The sequence below is a fragment of the Hyla sarda genome, chromosome 1, assembly GCF_029499605.1.
Source record: "Hyla sarda isolate aHylSar1 chromosome 1, aHylSar1.hap1, whole genome shotgun sequence".
NCBI lineage: Eukaryota > Metazoa > Chordata > Amphibia > Anura > Hylidae > Hyla > Hyla sarda.
In genome coordinates, this window is record NC_079189.1 from 271,979,217 (window position 1) to 271,998,471 (window position 19,255).

The 19,255-nt window shown below is 44.3% G+C and overlaps 1 protein-coding gene across 6 annotated transcripts in view; it reads left to right on the forward strand.

The window, feature by feature from the left end:
- The window catches only part of REXO1 (RNA exonuclease 1 homolog), a 388,039-nt gene that overhangs the window by 268,400 nt on the left and 100,384 nt on the right, over positions 1–19,255 (forward strand). For all 6 annotated transcript variants that reach the window (XR_008892505.1, XM_056572376.1, XM_056572388.1 and 3 more), the window contains exon 13: positions 18,514–18,629. Coding sequence is in view for 5 of the 6 variants with exons in the window: in XM_056572376.1 (XP_056428351.1) it covers positions 18,514–18,629 (116 nt within the window). In the remaining variant the exon portion in view is untranslated. The remainder of the gene's footprint in view (positions 1–18,513; positions 18,630–19,255) is intronic.

Here is a 19,255-nt window from a genome sequence, read left to right on the forward strand (position 1 = left end):
CCCAGTGTCATAACGCGTCGGTCCCGGGGGCCATCAACGGTCGGGACCCGCGGCTAATACCGGACATCACCGATCACGGTGATGCCCGGTTTTAACCCTTCAGACTCGGCGATCAAAGTTGATCGCTGCCTCTAAAGTCAAAGTAAACTTTGCTGGTTAACTCAGTGGAGCTGTTCGGGACCGCCGCAATGAAATCGTGGTGTCCTGAAGAGCTTGCTGGACAGCTGGAGGGTCCCTACCTGCCTCCTCGCTGACCAATCGCTGAATGATTGCTCCGTGCCAGAGATCCAGGCAGGAGCAGTCGAGCGGCGATAACACTGATCAATGCCCGGCTACTGCCTGGCAGTGATCTGTGTAGAAGATCAGTGTGTGCAGTGTTATAGCCCCTTATGGGAGCTATAACACTGCAAAAAAAAAATGAAAATATGTAAAGAGGAACTTACCCATCTACCTTGCAAGTCATATTAGATTTGCAGTTTGTTTGCCTAACCTGTATTGGCTCACAACCCTGGATGACTTGTTTATCTTTATCTTATCTTATCTTGTAAACTTCAATAAAATCTTTAATACGGGGAAAAAAAAAGTGAAAATAAAGTGTTAATAAAGATCATTTAACCCCTTCCATAATAAAAGTCAGAATCAATCACCCTTTTAAAAAAATAAAAAAAAACTGTGTAAATAAAAAGAAACGTGGTATCACCGCTTGCATAACATTTCCGAACTATAAAAATATAATGTTAATTAAACCACACGCAAACAATTCCAAAGTCCAAAATAGCGTATTTTTGGTCACGTTTTATACCATAAAAAAGTGAATAAAAAGTGATCAAAAAGGCCAATCAAAATAAAAATGATACCGATAAAAACGTCAGATCACGGCACAAAAAATAAGGCCTCATACAAAATAAAAAAGTTCTAGGGGTCAGAAGAGGACATTTTTAAACGTATACATTTTCATGCATGTAGGAAACCTATATAAGTAGGGTATCATTTTAACCGTAAGGACCTACAGAATAAAGATATGTCATTTTTACCGGAAAATGCACTGCGTAGAAACGGAAACCCCCAAAAGTTACAAAATGGCATTTTTCAGTTTTGTCGCACAATGATTTTGAGCAAAGAAGAATTGATGGCGCAAAAAATAAACCATAATATGGATTTTTAGGTGAAAAATTTAAACCGTTATGATTTTTAGGAGGTGATGAGGAAAATATTAAAATGCAAAAATGGAAAATACCCTGCATCATTAAGGGGTTAATCATTGTTTGAGTGCTGCATGTATTTTTTCTTTTGTATCTGAAGAGTCCTGGACCAAGACTGTTTGTTTGCGGGCAGCTTCATCTATGCATCCTGGTTGTGCGGTTTCTGTGAATTGTTGGTTTATCTATGCATCTCATATCTGTCAATCTCATATCTATCTCATATCTATCTATCTGCTTGATAAAGACGGTGTGATACCGTTGAAACGTTGCACTGAACATGGGCTGATAAAGTTCTAAGAATTTCAGAGAATTACTGCCTGGGTGTGCTGCTGCCTTTGTTCGTATTGTATGTATGGACGTGGTCTGCGACTGGGACCCCGCTTTTTTTGCTTGCACCCTAAACCTTGAAGTATCGATTGGAGGTTGTGCCTCCCCTTGGTTTTGTTTGTATCTATCTATCTCAAATCTATCTCATAGCTATCTATCTCATATCTAGCTATCTACCTCATATCTATCTATCTCTCTAATGTCCATCTATCTATATCTATCTATATCTATGTTATATCTCAGTGTTTCCCGACCAAGGGGCCTCCAGCTGTTGTAAAACTACAACTCCCAGCATGACTTTGGCTGTCCAGGCATGCTGGGAGTTCTAGTTTTGCAACAGCTAGAGACACCACACTGACCTATCTGGAGGCATGATCTGCCTAGGGACACTATCTACTGGGGGCATTACATACCTAGGGCACTACCTATTGAGGAACCTACCTACTAAAAGCACTCTACCCTTTCCCCCCAACATTCATACTTACTCCCATATACTATACAGGGCACCAAGGGAGGAATTATTTGGGGAACCTAGGGTAGTGAGCAGATGGGTAATGTGCTGAAAATGTGTGGAGCCTAATATGTTTGTTGTATGGCAGATTATGTGGAGACAAGTCATGATTTGAAGAAGACTTCATGACGGACTAAGCAAGAAAGAGAAGAAAAGGAAAGAGAACTCCTCCAAGAAGATGCCTTCTGTGAGTCAGTAGTCAGTCAGCGCTTGTGTAGAGTCGGGGGTCAACACTGTATGGGTTTTGTATGGGGAGATATTGGTCTATGCTCAGTGATAATTATACAGTCACTATGTGGTGGCAATGGTATTGGTCATGGTGTGGCAGTATTATTCTCACTTGTATACTGGTATTATTTGTAATATTGGTCAGTATACAGGATTTGGTCAGTACAGCATGATGGTAATATGTATGGTGATAATATTCCTCCATGTATACTGTTATTATTGGTAATATTGGTCTCAGTAAACAGGATTTGTTCAGTAACAGTATGATGGTAATATGTATGGCGGTAATATTCCTCCTTGTATACTTTTATTATTGGTAATATTGGTCAGTATACAGGGCTTGGTCAGTAACAGTATGGTGGTAATATGTATGGTGGTAATTTTCTTTCTTCCTTATTAAAGGATAACTTCGGGATGTAACAACTAATGTAACAACTAAGGACAGGGGATAAGTGTTAGATCGCGGGGGTCCGACCACTGGAGCGTGACCATGTGCTCCTTTGTTAGGGTTCTAAGATGGCCACAAAAGGGAGGCACTGGCTAAATTAATAGGCCCTAAATATGTTTGAAAACATACAGGAACAATTATTACATTTTGTACAACAATAGGTAGTAAGACACCTGCCAGTGGAGTGACACCTTGTTTTATCCATAAACTAAGCTCTGTATTTGGAAGTAAATGTTGTAATACGGTGTATTAGAATAGGGTACCGGATTCATCAGCCTACAAGATGGGGCATATTGTGATCCCAGAATACATGCCTTGGCAGTTGAACTAGAAGTATTATTTGGACTGCGAGTACAAGCCATACACCATAAAGGAAGAGAAGTCCAGTTCTCATCAAATAGTGAATAAAATCAAATGTTATTGAATTCCATTTAAAAGCAACATGTAGACACGTACCAGTACAGCTTAGCTTACGTCAGCTAACATTACAAACAAGAGTTTTTCCACATTGCTGGCAGACAATCTTTTTCCATTAAGGTTTACAACTATGCCTGCCACACTGAACACAGTCACTGATGCTACACTGGAGCGTGAATACAGTATCTCTAATTGTTGACAGATGCCTTTCGCTGTTAAAATGTACACAAAAGTATTGGAAGACACAAGATACAAGACAAGGGCAGAGATGAAGAAACTTGTCTGTCGAGCAGTCTAGGATGGACATTTCCACCATGCCATTTAACTGTAGATGATGAGGAATCCACTAACACCTAGCTCAACATCATATTGTTAGACTCTTCTTCCCCCTTCTGATAAGACCTCTACCCAGTCAACAAGTCCACAAGGGCCGTACTATCCTTCTAAACCCCACAACCTCTGGTTGAGACAGTGAAAACTTTTCCTTGCTGACGCAACAGCTCCTACTACCTACTATGACCAGGTACCTGGCTGCTGCTACCTGTTCTGATACTGCCACCAACATTCTTACTGGTAGAGGACATGGCGGGGGTGCACTGTGCTCTACCATGTCCAACTATTCCTTTACAAGACATATTTTTTATTGTCAAATATTTGGAGGCTGTTTTTATCTTTTTGAGGTTATTTTCCACTCACCTACTAGTCAACTTATGCTCTCACTGCTTTTAACTGCATAGTTATACACAACCCAAGTTGAAATACTATGTTTGATTAAACCCAGAAAATACACATAACTTCCCCTTAGATGGCTATGCTGCATTCTCTCAGCCCTTTTAACTGTGTTATGTTAAAAGCGTTATCCAGGAATAAAAAAAAAAAAACAGCTCCAAGTGGGGTGTGGTTTGGTCGCCGGGCTTAATGGCTGCGTAGAGAAAGAGCTCCTGCTTTAAAGCCAGGAAAAGAGCGTCTTGCTATCTGTCAGCAACTCTCAGCTTGACCCTGAGCTGTATCAACCCTCATGGCGACCTCCAGCAGTAAAATAAACTTTAAAAATGGTGGTTCCCAGCAGCTAACCTACTTTTTTCACTTTGGAGACTCTGCCTGCAAGTCCTTCAAAGATGGCGACGCAGCGTACGCAAGCAAGACTCCTAAGGGCAGAAATAAATCTAAGCAGCGGAGAGGAGAACCACACTGACCATCAGGGGCGGACAAATCACATGTGCAGCATGTTCAGCTGCACAGGGGCCCGCCACTACACATGGGCCCTCAGGCACTGGCCAAGGGCCCCCTTGAGAGAGAGGTGCAGCTGGTGAGGATCCAGGACAGTTGTCCCGATCCCCACTTACTTACCGGTGGGGGGGGGGGGGGGCAGGCAGGCACGTTCTTTGCACAGGGGCCCTATGCTGTCTGTGTCCGCCCCTGCTGACAATAGAGTGAGTCCTTACCAGAATTTGCCTTCCACCCGAGTACACCAGACTCTCTCCTTTGATATGCTGCTGCACTGGAGCTCTCCTACTCCACCACAGCATACCGCTGAGAAGCTGCGGAGACGGTCTCTGAGTGCTACAGTGCCAGGGACTTGACAGCCGACATGTTACAAGGCTCGCCTCAGGTCAATCCACTTAAACAGAAGCCCCAACTAGCTGCCCAGGACAAGGAGGCTGATCACCCTGCTCACTCCATATCTTGCTCCGAGGCTGACTTATTCACTACATACCAGACCTCAGATAAAACAGTGTCTGACACCATGCTTAAGGATATGCTGCTTATGCTATGCAGCTTCTTGCAGGCAGACTTCACCATGGTACTAAAGCCCCTGCACTCCTCTACATCTCTGCTGGAGCAAAAACTGACCCATACCAAGACGAAGCTGGTCTCTTTTGCTAAAGCCCATAATGATTTGCAGGAAGCACACAATGCACAAAGTCCATGCTAAGATGGTGGACTCTGAGGACCGCAACAGGCGGAACAATGTGAAGTCCCGGGGCATCCCGGAGAATATTTCTGGCTCCCAACTAGTCTGGTTTGTGAAACAACTCACTAAGCAGTTGCTCCCTGAGCTTGAGGACTATGAGTACAGTGTGGATAGAGCACATAGGGTGCCCAAGCCGCTTTCTCTTCAAGAAGACCTACCCGAGATGTGTTGGCCAGATTTACGTTCTTTCAGGCCAAAGACCTGCTTTTACTATTTTCTCGCAAGCACCCTTTTCTGCCTGAGCCGTATGAGGATATTAAAATATACACGGATCTTTCCGCAGCTAGGCTACAAGCGAGACGTAGTTTTGGTCTTTTTACAATGAGTCTTCGCAACTTAGGGGTCCCATATCGCTGGGGCTTTCCGGCCAAGATACTGATTAACCGATATTACGAGAATGGGGCATGATCCCTGAAGGAAATGGTTCGACCTCTCCACGTTCCGGTTCACTGATCAGAAGACAGCGGGAATGATAAAACATTGAACATTAATTGGCCCTGCCCAGTATTGTCTTTCCTAGTGTAGAAGCTTTAAGCCAAACCCTTGACCAGTTCAAGACTCTCTTCATCCACATCCGCCGACTCTGTGTTAACTACTTGATCTTCACACCGGTAGTTCTGTGCACTTGCACCTCTCTGTTTACTGTTGCTCTAACTTTTTTTTTTCATTTCCTTGTTTAACTTTTCATTTAGCAGGTACACCTACTGCTTGTGCGTACTATTGTTTCTGTGATTGCTTTACTGTGACATCCCAGTCTGTGGTTCTTAGAACCAAGTCAGGTTTTTAACTCCTGCAGTGTCAGCCCAGTGTATTTATATAAAATAGCATAGAGACAGAGACCACAGTGTGACATCATCATGTAATTATTATTATTACTTTTTTTTTTTAGCTCAGTCAAGTTTTTAATTTGCCGTCTAATTTACACCTGCCTAGCCTTGTCCTGCCTCGCCTTGTCCTGCCTCAGGCTTCTATTGTGACATCATCTAAGTCACTGAGTGTCCAGTCGAGTTTTTAACCCTTTTTTGGTCCCTGTATATTTGATCCTCACTGTATCTACCATGAGTCTTAACATTCTTTCCTTAAATGTTAACGGCCTTAATAGTTCTAAAAAAAAAAGAGAGATTTCTTGTGGTGTGAAGTGGAGAGGCGGGATGTATCGCTAGTGTGCTTACAAGAAACGCATATCTCCTTGGCTAATCCACCTGTTATCCACCACAGGAAATTTCCTACGATTGTATCTTCATCTTTCAAGGAGGATTTAGCGAACACTATCTCTCACCAAATAATTGATACGCACAGTCGCTTTGTTTTGGTTTGTACCATTAACAATTAAACTATAATTTGTGGAGGCTTTAATTCAGTCCCCAGCCCCTCTTTAGACCTCTCTGGACCCGCTACACGACGCTCCATCAACTTAAGAGACATAATCAATTCTTATGACTTTGACGCCTGGCGTCTCTACCACGCTTCGGAACGCGGCTTTCCCGATTTAATCCCCCCTAAGACATACAACGCATGCAGGTTATTAGTACCCAGATGCATAACTTTACATTTATCCACATTGAACCTCATTTGCCAAGTGGATGCCCAGACACTTAGTCTATCCAAGTCATCTTGTAACTTATGCACATCCTCTATAGACTGTACTGTGCTACAAAGATTGGTGTCATCTGCAAAGGTAGAAACAGAGCTGTTAATACCATCCTCTATATCATTGATAAATAAATTAAACAACAGCGGGCCCAGTACAGAATCTTGGGGTATACCACTAACAACCGGGGACCAACCAGAGTACGAATCATTGACCACCACTCTCTGGGTACGATCCATGAGCCAGTGTTCAATCCAGTTACAAACTAAAGTTTCCAAGCCCAAAGACCTTAACTTTACATGTCAGACGTCTATGAGGGACAGTATCAAATGCTTTAGCAAAATCCAGAAACGCTATATCCACAGCCATTCCTCTGTCAAGGCTTCTACTCACCTCTTCATAAAAGCAAATTAGATTGGTTTGACAACTATCCTTAGTAAACCCATGCTGGCTATCACTTATAATACAATTATCCCCTATGTATTCCTGTATGTAATCCCGTATAAGTCCTTCAAACAATTTACCCACAATGCACGTTAAACTTACCGGTCTATAATTGCCTGGCGAAGACCTAGATCCATTCTTGAAGATTGGCACCACATTCGCCTTGCGCCAGTCCCTTGGCACAATACCAGACACCAGAGAATCTCTAAATATCATGAACAAGGGTACAGATATTACTGAACTTACCTCTCTAAGGACTCTTGAGTGTAGTCCATCCGGTCCTGGAGATTTGCTTACATTTACTTTACTTAACTTGCCTTGTACCATCTCTACATTAAGCCAGTTCAGTACATTACATGTTACCAGCACTGACCTGTCCAATGTCAGCTCCTTCTTCCATAGTATATACAGAACTAAAGAACCCATTCAGTAGCTCTGCCTTCTCTTGATCGCCCGTGACAACCTCCCCATTATCATTATTAAGGGGTCCTACATGCTCTGTCCTTGGTTTTTTTTGTATTTATATATCTAAAAAAATATTTAGGATTAGTTTTGCTTTCTTTGGCCACCTGTCTCTCATTTTGAATTTTTGCTGTTTTTATTACATATTTACAGATTTTATTTAGCTCCTTGTACTGTTTAAATTTTATAGCTGACCCATCAGATTTGTATTTTTTGAAGGCTATTTTTTTTTGTTGTTTATTGCTCTTTTAACATCATTTGTCAGCCATGTAGGATTTAGTTTTAATCGTTTATATTTGTTCCCCTTTGGTATATATTTAGCTGTATAGTTATTTAGAGTTGATTTAAAAATTTCCCATTTACCTTCTGTATCAGTATTTGACAACACCTCCCCCCAGTCTATGTCCTGTAGTGCAGCTCTCAGCCCAGGGAAGTTTGCCTTTTTAAAGTTATATGTTTTTGCCTTCCCCGTCTGTCTTTGTTTTCTACATTTTAAGTCAAAAGTAACTACCGTATTTATCGGGGTATACCACGCACCGGCCTATAACACGCACCCTCATTTTACCAAGGATATTTGGGTAAAAAAAGTTTTTTACCCAAATATCCATGAAAAAATGAGGGTGCATGTGTGCGCGTGTATACCCCGATATACCCCCAGGAAAGGCAGGGGAGAGAGGCCGTCGCTGCCCGCTTCTCTCCCCCTGCCTTTCCTGGGGTCTAGAGCGCTGCTGTCGGCCCTTTTCACCCCCTGGTTATCGGCGCCGCTTCCCGTTCTGTCCCCCTGACTATCTGTGCCGGCGCCGATAGCCAGGGGGAGAGAAGCGGCGCCGACAGCCAGGGGGAGAGAAGGGGCAGCGGCACTCATTGCCGGCGCCGCTGCCCCGTTGCCTCCCCCCATCCCCGGTGGCATAATTACCTGAGTCCGGTCCGCGCTGCTCCAGGCCTCCGCCGTGCGTCCCCAGCGTCGTTGCTATGCACGGCGCGGCGCTCTGACGTCATGCGCCGCGCCGTTCAGCGCATAGCAATGACGCCGGGGACGCACGACGGAAGCCTGGAGCAGCGCGGACCGGACTCGGGTAATTATGCCACCGGGGATGGGGGGAGGCAACGGGGCGCCGGCAATGGGTGCCGCTGCCCCTTCTCTCCCCCTGGCTGTCGGCGCCGCTTCTCTCCCCCTGGCTATCTGCGCCGACACCGATAGTCAGGGGGACAGAACGGGCAGCGGCGCCGATAACCAGGGGGTGAAAAGGGCCAACAGCAGCGCTCTAGACCCCAGGAAAGGCAGGGGGAGAGAAGCGGGCAGCGACAACCTCTCTCACCCTGCCTTTCCTGGGGGTGTATCGGCGTATAACACGCACACAGACTTTAGGCTAAAGATTTTAGCCTAAAAAGTGCGTGTTATACGCCGATAAATACGGTATATTGTGGTCGCTATTACCAAGGTTTTCCTTCACAGTTACATTACCAACCAGCTCTGCGTTGTTGGAAATGATCAGATCCAACAAGGCATCACTTCTTGTTGGGTCCTCCACAAACTGGCCCAAAAAATTATCCTGCAATAAATTTAGGAATTTTCTCCCCTTTGTAGTTTTAGCCAGCCCCCGGCCCCAATCTATATCTGGATAGTTAAAATCTCCCATTATTACCACTGTACCTGCCGGGCGGCCCTCTCTATTTGTTTATGCAGCCGACCTTCTATCTCTTCAGTGATATTAGGGGGTCTGTAGATTACACCAAATACTATTTTTTCAGTATTTCCCTCCTTTTGTAATTCTACCCACAATGATTTCACATCCTCAGAATCATCACACACTATGGCATCGTTCAGGCTAGGTTTCCACTTGTTTTTTTTTGTACACCTAAAAAAACGCCAGCAAAAACGCCAGAAAAACTGCCACAGGTTTTTCCTGAGTTTTGGCAGTTTTTCTGGCGTTTTTCCTGTTGTGTGGAAACAGCCAAATTTGTCCCCTGTTGCAGTTTTCTCACTGCCTTCTGGGTACCACTCTGTGGGTCGGATGCTGAGCGCCAGGTCCACAGAGTGTAAGGAGGTGAGGAATGATGTACAGCATCACTACTCACCTCCCCCGGCCGTATAGTATACAGGGGGCCAGAGTGTACCTGTGTATACTATACAGGAGCCGGGAATCCTGTCACCAGACTGACAGGACTCCCTGCTCCTATAGCCCCTTTAGGCGGTATACAGTATATACAGCTATCTATAGATAGCTGTATATAGTGTATACAGAACAGGAGGTCCACTTACCTCCCTCGTTTCTGTCACTGCTCCGCCCCCTAGTTGTGTCATTAGGGGCGGAGCTACAGACATATTCAGGCTAGTCTGAAGCTCTGTTCACATTGTCCGTTTTGGATAATGGGAACAGACCCTTCTGCCAGTGTCTACCCTGACAGGGAGACTCCAGCTGTTGCTAAACTACAACTCCCAGCATGCCCAGACAGCCAAAGGCTGCTTTGTTGGTATTGTGCTGATACTGAATATACAGGGAACCCTATGCGTTTTTTTTCATAAATAAAAAAAAAACGCATAGGGTTCCCCCTATTTTCAGTATCAGCCAGATACCAACCAAGCAGCAACAGCCTGACGTTACCAGGGTGGGCGAGGACCATTGTTACTGGCCCTCCCCAGCCTAAATAACGCCAGCCTGTTACCGCCTAGGCCCAGAAGCGCCACTTTTGACGCTCCTGGCCTGTTGGTACCGACTCTTCCCGGCACCTCTGTGGCGGTGGGTACCAGGGTAATAATTGGGGGTTAGCACTAGCAGTTTTTGGGGCTAGCGCTAAGCCCTGACTGAGTAATGGATTCTGTCTATTAGACAGCCTCCATAACTAAGCCTGAATATTCAATAAAAAAGAAAACACAACACATTAGAAAAATTATTTTATTTTAAAAAACTCTCCCCCACAGCCCTCATTAACCATTTTATTAAAATATAAAAAAATCCTGTTCATCCGTGGTAATCCATCGAATCCGTCGTAATCCTCTGCATACACGGATCTGAAACAAGAAGAAAAAAACACAAAAAAATATAGGTTAGGACATTTTTTGCACTCTCTGCAGGTGAGAGCGCCCATAATGCAATGTCTACCTAGACAGTGAGCCTCCAATTGGTGCAAAACTACAACTCCCAGCATGCCCAGACAGCCTTTGGCTGTCTGGGCATGCTGGGAGTTGTAGTTTAGCAACAGCTGGAGGCTCCCTTTCTGGGTAGACACTGGCAGAAGGGTCTGTTCCCATTATCCAATACGGACAATGTTAACAGAGCCTTATACCCTTGCCAGCCTGGATTGCGTCTGTAGCTCCGCCCCCTAATGACATCATCACTAGGTGGCGGAGCTACACGGACTGGACGGAGGTAAGCGGACTTCGTCTTCTGTATGCACTATATACAGTTATCTATAGATAGCTGTATATAGTGTATACCACCCAAAGGGTTAACCTACACTGTCCAGCAGTGTAAGTTAACTCTTCCCTTGCTGGGCTTGCGCATAGCGCACAGCTCAGCAGGGGGTTAAATGAGCCAGCAATGTGTATACTGTATACACATTGCAGGCTCACTGTAAGTTCTTGCTGGGCAGTAGATATACGATGTATATCTACTGCTCAGGATTAGCTGATCTCCCGGCTCTGTAGCCTTGAGAACAGCTGATCCCGACAGTCACTTTGATCGCAGCGGGTGTCAGGAGAAGTGACATCCCTGGGATCTGTCCCTTACTGCAGGTACTAATACTCCCAACATGGAGCAGACTCTGCTCCATGCTGGGAGCTGTAGTACCTGCATTAATAGACAGATCACAGCGAGTGTCACTCCTCCTGACACCTGTTGCGATCCTCCAGTATAATGTATAGATGCGGCCGGCGCTCTCCTATAGTCCCCTGCACGCCGTATATATACACATATTCCTATTTCTCACAGAGAGCTGTGATTGGCTGGAACCATCTGGCCAATCACAGCTCTGCGGGAAATATGAATATGTGTATATATACGTGAGTGCAGGGGACCATAGAAGAGCAGCCGCCGCATCTATACATTATACAAGAGGATCGCAAGGGACCCCGGCGATCTGTCAATTAGTTCAGGTAACTACTACTCCTATCATGGAACAGTGTGTTCCATGCTGGGAGTAGTAGTACTACCTAAAAAATGTTTAAAAAAAAAAAGTGAAACATACACACACACACTACATTTTTATTATTGTCGGCTACATTTTTAGTGCCCTACCCGCGCACATAAATTGATCCCTGTTTAAAAATTAATAAAAATTTTGTTATAAAAAAAAGATACATTTCGTTAAATACAATTTTTTTCTATCACTAGTGTATCTTTTTTATTATTATTTTCTAATGGTACCCTACAAAATTTTAATAAAAATTGATCTCCAACACTTTTTTGGATCGCTAAAGTCCAAAAGAGACTAAAAACCGCCTGAAAAAAACGCCAAATTTAAAACCCACATGGCGTTTTTCTTGGCGTTTTTTCATTCCCATAGACTTCTATGGGAGAAAAACGCCAAGATTTTCCCGAAAAAACGCCAAAGTCTCGACAAGAGGTCGTTTTTTAAAAACTGCCAAGGAGCCCAAAAACGCCAAAAGGATTAAAAAAACGCAAAACTAAAAAACATCAAGTGGATTTGGCATTTTGCAGTTTACTATTGACTTGCAGCTAACATCTGTCCGCAGCGTTTTTTCACAAAAAAAACGCCATGCGGCAGAATGGGCGTTTTTATTGGCGTTTTTGTAAAAAAAAAAAAGTGGAAACCTAGCCTCACACTGACTTTCATACCACTTCTAACATACAGACAGACTCCACCACCATTTCTGTTCATTCTATCCTTGCGAAACAATGTAAACCCCTGCAGATTAACAGCCCAGTCATGCGAAGAGTCCAGCCATGTCTCAGTGACCCCAACTATATTAATATGTTCCTCCAGTATCAAGGCCTCAAGCTCCCCCATTTTATTTGCTATGCTTCTGGCATTTGTGAACATACACTTTACATTTCCATTAAGTTTTACACATATAGTCTCACTAATGGGATTTTCTGAGTTATTGGGGTTAATGTTATTATTTGAGTTATAAGGGCTAATTGTACTATTTAAGTTATTGGGGCTAATGGGATTTTTTGCGTTATTGGGTTTAACGTTATTATTTAAGTTATTGGGGCTAATGGGATTTTTTGAGTTAATGGGGCTTATTGAGTTATTGGGGCTAACGGAATTTTTTGAATTATTGGGATTACAATTTTTCGGGCTACATTTATTTTTAAGGCTGGTTTGTAACCCATGGATCTCCTTATCCACTGCTCTTAACCTCCCCCCACAGGACTCCTCTCCACCCACCATTATGTCCTGACCCCTCTCTAACCTATCCATCCAACTGTCTGCTTTCTTTGCTTTATTATCCTCCCCCCACTCACCTAGTTTAAATACTATGCCACCCCTTCCAGGATTCTGTCCCCCAGCACAGCAGACCCCCTTCCATTCAGGTGCAAATTATCCGTAGAATAGAGTTTGTACCCCAATGAAAAGTCAGCCCAGTGCTTTAAAAACCCAAACACTTCCCCCTTACACCACGACTTACGCCATGCATTTAACTCCCTAAGCTCCCGCTGTCTTTCCATATCCACCTCTTTACTTGCATACTCTAAACAGATTCCATCTTGGCCAGGTCGTCTGGCAGTGTTCAAAATACTTCTACTGCCAAAGCTCCTTTATTTATTCAGGACTCTCCTTATAACTATACCAAAATCCTTTTATACATCTCTTTAGACATTTCCACATACGTATGGGCAGGCAAGAAACCCAGAGTTGCTCGTAAACTTATGACAACACATACTGATGCTGGAGGCCTTGGCCTCCCTCATATAGAGGACCACCACAAGGCTTGTGTCTTAGAACAACTGCAGTACTGGTGGGCAGGTAACTCCTAGAGGAGGCCTGTTCACACCCCTTGTCTATTAGATCCCGGCTCCTGATAATAGCAGGGAATTCCACACACCCTCCTCCCTCCCACCTATCAGCTATCAATTTGTCAGATACTGTGTGGGCATATTTCCTTAAGCAGCTATTGCTAAAAAGAATATGCTTCTTAAAGGAGGTTCCTCCAGATTTCCTTACACTCTTCATCTCTGTTCTCAACCTTCACTCATGACAAGGGAGAGGAATTAAAGCTGTAGGAGATCTATTAGACACTCAGAGCACTGTTTACTTTCCCTACCTAAGGGAAACTTATGGCCTTCCCCAAGTCTGCAAATCAGAAGTCTTTTGACTATGGAATTTTGTTTCAGTATTTTGATGCCCTGCTGTGTGTTGCCTTTTTTCCAAAGACCCTCGCCCAATTTACTGAGTGACAGAATGGAGCCTGCAAAACTCTCATATATGGAACGGTGGGAGAGGGATCTTGGGGAGTCCTATACCACAACTCAATGGCTGATGGCCCTAAGCAATTCTCGTACATTGTTATGCTCTACCAATCACAGAGAGGCAGTAGTTAAATCAATATTCAGATGGTACTATACATCCTCTAGGCTACACCTTATGAACCCAGAATGCTCCAAGCTCTGCTGGCACGACTGTGAACAAGAGGGAACACTATTACACACACTCTAGGACTGCCCAAAACTATCAGTTTTGAAATGGAGTTCAACTTATGCTAAATAGATTTCTAGAGAGTGAATTTGTTCTACACCCCAGCCTACCACTTTCTTCTTTTGAACCTAGACAAACTACCCATACATGTCCGCTCACAGATTGATATACTTTTGTCTGCAAAACTGCTTATTACTAGAAGATGGAGGTCGCTGGAAATTCCCAGTCTTACAGAGCTTATGAATATGGTTAACCTCTCCTGTGGCTATGACAGGTCGTATGCTCTGGTCCATTCTCAATACAAAAAATTCCTTAAACATTGGGGGATATGGCTCTCTAGCCGACACTGCCCACACTTGGGAAACACCTAATTCATTATAGGAGGTCTCTGAGATAAGGTTTTCTATATTACACTGTAATATTTCTATATTACACTGAAGCTCATACTTAACGGTTTGGCTAACTGCTAGCATGACACTGTCAGGATATTCGTAACAGAATTTGTTTCTCACTTTACTTACTAATGCTTTAACTTTGTATGAATCTTGCTTTTGATCTTTGTTCTACTTATACCTGTTTGCCCATACAGTGGGCTATTTTGTTCTATGATACTCTGATTTAGCTACGTTGTTTCTAATGTAATGCTTAATGCTATTTCATGATACTGTACACTGTTGTACTTATTACAATTTCTTTAAAATAAAAATATTTTGAATTAAAAAAAAAAAAAAAAAGCTCCATGTCTGTCTGTAGGTTGTGTGTGGTATTACAACTTGGCTCCATTCACTTCAATGGAACTGAGCTGCAGAACTACACCCAACCTGGAGACTTGCTGTTTTTCTATTCCTGGATACCCCTTTAAACCCAGGTAAAAATACATTGTTTGAGTAACCCAGAAAATGTACGTAACTAGTCCTTAAATGGCTATGCTGCGGTATTTGTAATGTGATCACTTACGTTCACTGCTGGTTGAGATTTGAAGCTCACCAACTGTATTGCAGCCAGGTGACAGGAGGTCACGGTCTAAGGTCAGCCCAGCTGTGCTCAGCTTGCTATGTAATTGTGTAGGATTTGTGAAGGCTTTCTGGGATCACTGGTCTTTGCTTAAAGCTACCTCTTTATCTTGAAACACCCCCCCCCCCCCCCCCCCTCTGTGCTGTGTCCTATTGGCCTGGAAACTGAATTTCTGCTCTGTCATAATATGCCCCATTATGGAGTCGGGCTGTGCAAAGAAGAGACAGCTCGTGGGGAGTCCTAAGGGAGGGAGGGGACGTTTCATCTTCTCAGCTCTGCACATGTTGGAGTTGAGAAGACAAAACATCACTGAGCTGGAAAGACATCAGCCCTGCTCACATGTCACCACAGTGATACAGAAGCACTGGGGCAAAACTGGTATTCCCTCCCCCTTACTTATTAAATATAATTTTTAAAACCTGGATAACACCTCAACATGACATGGGAGGGGGGATTAAAGGGTACCTCTCATCAAAACAACTTTTGATATATTATAGATTAATATATGCAGAATAACTTTACAATTGCATGTTATTAAAAATATGCTTCTTTCTATTTAATTTTCCACTTTGAAGAAATGACCACTAGGGGTCTCCCTACCAGTCCTGGCAGCAAGCATTTCAGACTCATGCTGGAGTCCTAAACACTACGAGCTGCCAGTCTGCTTTGTTCACAAAGGAGAACACTCAGAGCTGCCTGCCTGCTTTGTTCACAGCCTGTTTGGCTGTGAACAAAGCAGGCTGGCAGCTCTGAGTGTTTAGGACTACAGCATGAGTCAGAAATGCTTGCTGATAAGACTGATCGGGAAAAATACGATAGAAAGAAACATATTTTTCATTAACATGCTATTGGAAAGTTATTAAACATTCATTAATCTAAAATATATCAAAAAGTTTATTTGAGGAGAGGTACCCTTTAAGACAGCCTGGATCAGCACAGCAGACACTGACAGGTGGCCTGCAGACCCATGATTCATGGAGATAAGGTTTAAGTACAATACTTTTTGCTCTTTGCTACCTGTGCTTAATTTTGATGAGCAGATCAAGCAGATGCTGGCCAATGACAGAGGTAGGCTCTCCCAGCAAGGGGTGGCTGAACAGAGCAGTCCCGGCCTTAGGTGTTCAGGCAGCCTGTGCGAGCTAACCTTGTGGCGTGCCCCCCCCCCCCCCCATAAACGTACACAAAGAGGGAAAAAAAAATTTGTGACAAATATTTTTTTAATACTTAGTCCCCTGCGCCCTTAATCAGTGCCATGTACCCCTTTACCAGTCCCCTGCCCCCCTTAATCAGATGCAGTATAGTCCCCCACATTAGGTGCAGTATAGTTCCCTACATTAGGTTGGCAGTATAGTTCCCCTACATTAGGTTGGCAGTATAGTTCCCCTACATTAGGTTGGCAGTATAGTTCCCCTACATTAGGTTGGCAGTATAGTTCCCCCACATTAGCTGCAGTATAGTTCCCCCACATTAGGTGCAGTATAGTTCCCCCACATTAGGTGCAGTATAGTTCCCCCACATTAGGTGCAGTATAGTTCCCCCACATTAGGTGCAGTATAGTTCCCCCACATTAGGTGCAGTATAGTTCCCCCACATTAGGTGCCGTATAGTTCCCCCACATTAGGTGCCGTATAGTTCCCCCACATTAAGTAGAACCCGGTCGCCCCCCCGCCCACGGACTCACACACACACACACAGACACCCACACATGCACACACACACACATAGACACACTTACCTGTCCTGCACTGCACTTCTCTCCGATGGTGGCCTGACGAGTGACGTCACTGAAGTCCTCTGTGATGGTTTGCGGAGGGACGTCACATGCGCGACATCCCTCTTCAGACTCGGGCCGGTCAGCCAACCAGAGACGCGGAGGAGGGCGGGGTAAGTGAAACCTCCCTGTGTAATGAAGAAAACTGTGCCCTGAAGCGGAATGTGACCCTCTGTATAGGGACACAGTTGAGGGAGGGTAGTGGGAATGGAATGAGAGGGAGCGGCCTGCAAAGCAGAAAACTGTGTCCCTGTGCGGAGGGTCACATTCCGCTACAGGGCACAGTTTTCTTCATTACACCAGCATTTAGCTCTGCACCCGGAACTGCACGTCGGGCAATACAAATTACATATACCTGGTGCAAGCTGTGTCAGCCGCCCGGCGCCCCTGTTGCTAAGGCGCCCTGTGCGGCCGCACAGCTCGCACACCCCTAAGGCTGGCCCTGGTCCCAGCAGGGATGGCTGACGTCACAGATGCCTGTAGGCATCTGAACCTGAATTTAACATAAGATGGCTCCTGACAAACCATGTTATGTTGAACCCATCGCATGTTGAGGTAATCATAAGTCGGGGGATTTCTGTACATTTTCATGCGATGCTGTAGCCAATCACAAGTCTGACATTTATTTCTGCATCTAGAGAACAAAAGAGAAGGGCTCCATAGTGTAACAACTTCCAAGCAGCTGAGTGAATCTGTATTAACTGCTGACACACTCCAGCCACGTGAGGTCTAGCATTGTCTTGCATTAGGAGGAACCCAGTGCCAACCACAATAGCAAATGGTCTCACAAGGGGTCTGAGGATCTCATCTCGGTACCTAATGGCAGTCAGGCTACCTCTTGCAAGCAGAAATGCCACCCCACACCATTACTGACCCACCGCCAAACTGGTCATGCTGGAGGATGTTGCAGGCAGCAACCTCCATGCTCTGGACACTACGCTACGCTACACTACGGTGACAGAGACAGCAAACCTTCTTGCCACAGCTCGCATTGATGTGCCATCCTGGATGAGCTGCTCTACATGAGCCACTTGTGTTGTAGATTCTGTGTCATGCTACCACTAGAGTGAAAGCACCGCCAGCATTCCAAAGTGACCAAAACATCAGCCAGGAAGCATAGGAACAGAGAAGTGGTCTGTGGTCACCACCTGAAGAACCTTTATTGCGGGTAGGGGGGGGGGGGGGGGGTTTCTAATTGCCTCTATAATTTTTACCTGTTGTCTGTTCCATTTGCACAACAGCATGTGAAATTGATTGTCAATCAGTGTTGCTTCCTGAGTGGGCAGTGTGATTTCACAGAACTGTGATTGACTTGGAGTTACATTGTGTTGTCTAAGTGTTTCCTTTATTTTTTTTGAGCAGCGTATATACAGTGTACAGCCTTAATTTTTTTATTTTTATTTTTTTTTTTTTTTTTACATATGCCAGAAAACACCTCATAGAATTTTGGTATTTTTGTAACCTATTGTAGCAGTAGTATTTTAGTATTAATATTAGTTACGACTTTTTTTTTCTTACAGTGTTACACTACAAAAGGACTGGAATTGACGCGTGTTACTGTTATAAATTTTCAACTTAAGGTGGTGTATGACACTTTTGTGCAACCAGACAACAAGATTGTGGACTACAATACCAGGTTTGGTGGCTTATATCGAATTTCTTTGTCTGTCTATTACCAGAAAGTTAATTTTTTGCAGCCCATAAAATAAGTGTTGTCTCGGACCTTTCCCAGCTTGCTGTGCGGCCCGAGACAATTCATCACAAGTCAGGTGCTGAAAGGGGGCTTCGCTGCTTCGTCTGTTGTGTGTGAAGCCAGTCCCCTGATGTTATTGGCGCACATGCAGTCGTCATCACGCAGATCCAAGGCTTATGTGTCAGGTGACGATGGACAAGTCAAAGGGAACTTGGCTGTGCTGCAATCAATGGGGCGACCGATGTGTGGGAGGGAAACAGGTCACCTCCCACCTTGAAACAAAGGATTCTGGGGATTATAGTCTGAAAGAGGCCACGGAAACCAGGAGTAGTCAGTTCCAAAAAACAAGCCAGCATCATGATGGACACAGGACATGCCCATTTATCACCAACACAAGCACAAATCCTTGGTAAGCATGTCAGTTACTGAATGGCACTTAATTACTAAATTCACCTTATGTTGGATAACTTCTTTAACCCCTTGCCACAAATGGACGTTCATTAATGTCCATCTCCGGCTCCTGAGGTATGACGCGTGTTCAGCAGGTGAGCGCGTATCATGCCCGGTGG